The sequence below is a fragment of the Clinocottus analis genome, unplaced genomic scaffold (assembly GCF_023055335.1).
Source record: "Clinocottus analis isolate CAN_PGR_092001 unplaced genomic scaffold, fCliAna1.0.p SCAF_2, whole genome shotgun sequence".
NCBI classification, from domain to species: Eukaryota; Metazoa; Chordata; class Actinopteri; order Perciformes; family Cottidae; genus Clinocottus; species Clinocottus analis.
This window is the reverse complement of record NW_027175931.1, coordinates 24,910,297-24,917,161: the sequence shown is the minus strand read 5'-3', so window position 1 is coordinate 24,917,161 and position 6,865 is coordinate 24,910,297. Positions and strand designations below refer to the sequence as shown.

The 6,865-nt window shown below is 40.2% G+C and overlaps 1 protein-coding gene across 1 annotated transcript; it reads left to right on the top strand.

Annotated features, from left to right (window-relative positions):
* Positions 1-2,771: 2,771 nt before the first annotated feature.
* LOC137790833 (gap junction delta-2 protein-like) lies at positions 2,772-3,872 on the top strand. Its single transcript, XM_068585378.1, has one exon. It carries the CDS (start codon positions 2,772-2,774, stop codon positions 3,870-3,872), a length of 1,101 nt encoding a protein of 366 aa, XP_068441479.1.
* Positions 3,873-6,865: the final 2,993 nt, after the last annotated feature.

Here is a 6,865-nt window from a genome sequence, read left to right as displayed (position 1 = left end):
TCATCCTCCTGCACCACAGCCGCCCCTTCGAAGGAAAGGTCCTTAAACTTGTAAATATACATTCCAATGCAGTCTCGTTCAGGGGGATCTCTGCTGTGTCCATGTGTATGGCCTTGCGATATTACTGTGCACATTTGGAGAAAAAAAATATTCAAAATCTGATTGGGAATTTTCACCTTTAAGGATCTGCTTTTATAGCTCTATCAATATTGGATCATTAGAAAAAATAACAATTACATTGTCTTTTGAGACAACTTTGCCTTCAATTCTCTACAAACCTGTACAGTAATATATCAAGGCCATGAGCATGGCAGGCGTCGCTCTGAACTACAAGTCATTTTCATTTACACTTTTAAGGATCTACTTTTAGACATGTGTGAATATTGGAAGATTGGGGAATTAGGAATATTATTATTTCAGATGACTTTCAATTACTTATTTATTTATCTATCTATGGAGGGTTAGGGTCAAACTCATGTTAGTGAAGGGGCCGCATGCTGCCCATTTTCATCTCAAGTGGGCCGGACCAGTAAAATCACAGCATAATAACGCATAAATAACAACAATATTTCTCTATGTTTAAATCATCGGTGAAGGTTTCTGGATGATCAACTCTATTTTAAGGTCTTTCAACATTTAACTAGAAACATAAAGAGCAAACATTCAGACATCAGCCCTCTGTGTGTCTGCCTGCTCTCCTCTGCAGATTCCCTCACTTTGTGACACGTTTGTGATGCTGCTTTCATGACATCATCCATTTTTGACAACTTCCAATTCAATAATATCACTTTGCACATTAATTGTGACTGTGAACCAGTGGTTTAAATGTTTGTCTTTTAAGCAGAAGATCAGAGGTTCAATTCCCACCTCTGCTGATTTTGATCTAAGAAAAAAAAAATATTTTTCTTTTGTTGGACATCCTCCCGGATCCGGCCCGCAGGCCAAATGTTTGACACCGCTGATCTACTGTAACAACATTACTGTCAAATTTACAATAACCTGCTGGCAGCAATTAGCATGTAAGTAGCTGCTGTATATTTCACAGTATGCTTACTATGAAATGAATCACAGTACCTCTGGAACACTGTAGTCATTTTTACAGTAGTAATCAGTCAGTACCATAATTGTAAAATTCATCAATGTATTCATTTTAATACTGTAATGAAGAACACTCAAAAAATTAGTTGAAATAAATCAGTGTTTTTATTTTACTGTATAAAGTAATTTATTGTAATACTTTCAAAATGGCACGCACGCACACACACACACACACACACACACGCACACACACAAGGGAATGTAGAATCATGTATTCCTCTCTAAGGTGTTGTCAACCTTTTCAGTTAGATACTGAACCTTTGCATGAGCCTGCATTGTGTTCCCTTTCTAGCTCGTTCCACACACTTTTTGTTTGACCGTTACCGGCTGTTTAGAAAAGGAACACACTCCAACCCCCGCTTGGTTTTGTTGCACTGTACATGGCCGGCCTTTGTAGCCACAGAGCACAATGTCAGGTTCAGATAGACGGGCTCAATATGTGTGGTCAGGCTATTTGCTCTGACTCCGCTCAACAGGATTCAAGATTAAACACAGCCATGATAACTGCATGGCAAAGGCTGCTTTGTGAGGATTTATTGTGTCAAGTTTGCATCAAGGTGAGTTGAACTTGGATTCAGTGACCCTTCATTTGTACGTTGTCCTACTTGTCTTATCTTGTTTCGTTTGTCTGAGAAGGAAAAAGGATAGAAATTCGTAACAAATTCACACATCTTTATAGATGCACATGAGTATCTTGGCTTAAGCTATTCTTGTGGACACAGAAACCTCCTCAGTCATCTTTCTGGGATTCCACAAACTATTTCAAAAGCAGATACAAACATGTTTTTGCTCAAGTACCTTTACATTAAAAACTTTACATTTATTTGGAAAATAAAGACATATCTCAATAAATGAATACGTGTCCCTCACATGATTCAATTCCCACTCAGATGAATAAATATATTAAGTCTCATCAATAAGAATAATTCATGAAAACTGTGAAATATTTTTAAATGGATTTCCAACAAAGAATATAATATAACAGTTTGACAAAAGATATACAAAGCTTGGAGTTCAGAATAAACACAGTTTGGTTTGTAATGATCTCTGCTCCATTTAGCTTCCATCTGATCAGTAATGAAAGATAAAAGGCACAATAGAATTTAGCAAACCACCTGTGTCAGATCTTAACTTTCAACTCACTGTGCAGACCATCATTCCATCACCTCTCACCTTAATCTTCTGTTTAGTGACCGATTACCACATAAAGTGGGATGAAGACCACGCCATGCTCACAATCCACGCTAGCTTAGTTTCTGTGGGAGTACGCCAGCTTCTCAACCAGGATATGACGCTTACTATTATGCAAAGATTTCTTTAACGGTTTTATTGCCAGAGTCAGGCTACTCTTCATTCAAGATGATGCATTCTGATGTCACTGGGAGGAAGGGACCTCTGCAATGGCTTATTGAATGTTCTCAACTATGATTTTTTTTTTTTTTTTTTTAATTAAAAAAAAAATCAATTCAGCTTGTTTTGTTTTCAACATTTCCACTAAATTGTTGATGGTTGATATCAATTAAACTGGTTTACAGTGGGATGGGTGGCTTGACATTCTTTCTGCTTCCGAAAAGGGGCAAGACAAAAAAGGTTTGAAAAGTACTGATGTACACTGCTGTGTTTTATTGTAAATAACATTGTTGACATAATCTTTTACTTTCTTAGGTTACGCCATGGGTGACTGGTCCATACTTGGTCGCTTCCTGTCTGAGGTCCAAAACCACTCAACAGTGATAGGCAAGATCTGGCTCACCATGCTGCTTATTTTCAGGATCCTACTGGTGGCCTTGGTGGGCGACGCTGTCTACAGCGATGAGCAGTCCAAGTTCACCTGTAACACGCAGCAGCCTGGATGCAACAACGTCTGTTATGACACCTTTGCTCCTGTTTCGCATCTTCGGTTTTGGGTCTTCCAAATTGTGCTGGTGTCTACCCCGTCCATCTTCTACATTGTTTTTGTTCTGCATAAGATTGCCAAGGATGAAAAGCTGGATGGCCAAAAGGCGCAGTTGGTAGCCCAGAAGCCCCCCCGACAGAAGCGTGGAGACCTGAGAAAGGACGGCGTGGAGGCCCTGAGGGTCGACATGCCCATTCCTCATTTCAGGGAGGAATGGGATGTGAGGGAGAAGGAAGGAGTAGAGCAAAGCTCTCTGGAAGAAGATTGTGGCAAAGTAGGTGAGGACCCTACCCAGCAGTCCAACCAGGTTCTGCTCATCTACATTCTTCATGTGTTACTACGATCTGTCATGGAGATGACCTTTCTGGTTGGCCAGTACTTCTTGTTCGGGTTCGAGGTGCCTCAACTGTACCGCTGTCAGACATATCCTTGCCCCACTCGTACAGACTGCTTTGTGTCACGTGCCACTGAGAAAAGCATCTTCTTGAACTTCATGTTCAGCATCAGCTTGGGCTGCTTTGTGCTCAACATTGCAGAGCTCCACTACCTGGGCTGGGTCTACATTTTCCGCATCCTCTGCTCAGCCTGCTCCACCTGCTGCAGTCACGAGAGGGACACCGTCAGACTGTACTCAAACCACAACCCCCTGCTGCTGCAGCTAAGGCATTCTCTGAGGGGCCAGTTGGTTCTGCAGAACCCAGCAGCCCTGGCTCCAGAGAAAACTGGGGGTCTGCTCACACATGCCCCGGCTATCTCCTTTGAGACAGACTCAACGCTGGAATGCACCTCCAAGAGAAGTCCCGAGCGCAGAGACAAAGTCAAGGTCAAGCTGGCCAACATGGCCAGGCTGGGACGGACTAAGAAATCTTGGCTATGACAGTGCTACGTTTCTGTAATGCCATTCAAAATGTGAAAACAGATTGAGAAAGGAGCCTCACAGGCCTGAAATTTACCCTTCATGAACTTTTAAAGTAGACGTAAGGGAAGTTGCATTCATTCGCAGAAGATTTAATCTCATACTTTACTGTCAGGATACAACAAATCAATTTGATGTTTTGTACTGATAGGAAACAATGCGATGATTGTGTTGAATGCCAAACAAACTTCAAAAGATAAAGCCAAAAAAATACTCCAGTCAGCAAACTCTAGAGCTCTGATTTTCATTTTGTCTGGCAATTTTTCTAACTTCCCAAAACAGACAATCCAACATTCATACCTACTTCGTGCAGGAATTTTCAGAGGACAATAGGATGAGGGATTGAAAGGATCTTTGGGTTCCCCCTCACTGCAGAGAGACCGAGCCCAATGTCCCCCGTGGGACCTTATTTGAGAAAAAATATGAGCAGTAAATCAACGTGTGACATATTTTTTGTTAAAGGTGCAATATCTCAGATTGGGAGTCTTTTGATTGTCTGAACAGCTCAACATGGTGGAGTCAGCTGGCAGCTCAGTGTTGGCTGAGGGGAACGGGCACGAAAAGCGCTCGGCTCGCTGGCTTTGTGAATAAAGACAAGAAAATCAATAATCAGCAATAATTGATTTTCAAATCACTTTGGCCACGAAATTACTCAAATATTAAAATGCTTTTCTAAACATCTACTCATCGTTTTGTTTTGCAGCTTAACCAGCATCTACAATTTGAACATGTTGCAGCTTGGGTATTTCTAATAAGCATTGCATTGTGGGACAATAGTGTACATCAAAGCAATGTATTTGTTTATTGAAGTGAAGAACACTGAACCAAACATTTCAAACAAAGTTTCACTATCTCACTGTTTGAGGATTCAGGGATTTTAAAATGTGTGCTGGTTTGTGCGCTGTGCCGGGCAATGTTCTTGTTTTAAGTTGAGTTTTAGGACAGACGGATGTGGCACATGAACCATTTATTCACCTCCATTTCTTTACCAGCATTACATCATATATTGGCTTTTATTAACCAAAATGTTACTAGATTAATCAATTCAATTGATACTATAGTGCATTTACAAATGTTAAACTACCTTTTTTGAATTGTTTAGTGTTGTGATTATGGAGCCTTGCCTGTGCCATAGCATAATTCTTTTATTATTTTATTGAAAACTAATTATTTTCTTGTGATAATGAGGATACATATGCTCTGTATATTTGTACTATCAAACTTCCATTTTTTCATAGACAAGTTGTTTAAATTTATAGTAACTAATAACCTGATGTTGATGTTCCGCATCTGTTGCATTAATTACTGCCACACCAACGTAATAGAGCAATAACCGCAGATGACGTGTCTAGAGTGCTTATGATGAGGGTACTAAGTTAACATGACATTACTAAAAAGGATGGGTAATTCAGCAACAATTATGTCTGTGCAACTTTGTTCACACCAAACGCGTTGTGAATTTGACGCGCGAGTACATTACGTGCAAAGTCAATGCACAGACACAATAGGTTGCGGAAAGCTAATTTTCCGCCGAGCGGCGCCAATGACGAGTTGGAAAATTCACTTATAAAATCAGAACTAGTGGTTATTTCCTTGGATGTCAGAAACGGGAACTGTTTTTACGGAGATAAGCCACGCCTCCTTTCAGGCGCGAGTAACACTTGCAACACGTTTGGTGTGAACGCAGCTTTCTTGTCGAATTAAACAGACTCAGTAAAACCTGGCGTAAATATTTGCAACGCTTTTGGTGTGAACGTAGCATTACAGTCTCAGTCGCGCTCCCTCCTTATGTGGCCGTCTTTCAGACCTTTTTCTTTTTGACTTCTCATCCAGATCCGTCATTGACAAACTTTTACAAGCAAATTAGAGCTGATTAAACTGAGCTGTAACACGTAAACCACCGTGTTACAAAGTTCTTAAACATCAACAAATAAAATAACACCCTTCAGAAAACAAAAGACTGCTTTACAATTATTTTTTTTCTTTTACAGGAAAAGTTATATTTAAATGCATAACAGATAAACACTTGATAGAATACCACAGCACAGGGCAAACAAATACATTTTCTTTTTAAATTTGTTAGTACAACTAATAAGATTTCCATTAGTTTAATAATCACACTTAATACCAAACTACTGGCCCAAGCCAGATAGAAAACCATGTGTTCTATGTATTTCAATACAGTTACGCTGTGTTTTAGATGGTTAGGTTCATTTCAGAGAGAAAGAGAGCCGTTATTTTTCATTTACAGGAGGGAGATATTAGATCATTTTACCTGTGATTATGTATTATGCGTACATAATAGCACAATAAAATGTGCAAATGGCATTGTGTAATTGTAGTTTAGTAATGATATGACACTGGAGAGAGGAATAGAGTATTGGGAGCTGATTGGTTATTGAAGTGGTTAAAGGAGTACTTCTGTATTTCTGTCCATCTCAGTTCTCTGTCTTCAGTCCTACGCAGCCTGAGAGAACAGTTGTATAATGTTCTGGAGGCGTAGAGGCAACCAAGCCTGTTACACACTGAGGTCAGAAGTTTTGACAGATGCGGGCATTTCCATAACAGGAATGATCTCCCAAATGAATCCATGCCGTTGTATTATAGGAATTGTACCCGGGCCTCTGCTGCATCAACTTCTTTCCAATATCTTTTGTGAGTCCCCCAATTTATTGAGGTCCAAGCGAGTACAAATACAAGCTTCTACTAATGCCAGTACAATGTAGGGTAGGGTTACTGAGATGGAGGGTAGGGTTACTGAGATGGAGGGTAGGGTTACTGAGATGGAGGGTAGGGTTACTGAGATGTGTTCATGAAATCCCTTGGAAGGATACTTAAGGATTTGGTGAAACCTTACGGCCGCCGCAGTGAGCCGACGGGGTTGCTATAGAGTCGATGGAGTTAAACCAAAGTACTTCAACTAACTGTTACAATAAATCTGTTGCATTGCTTAC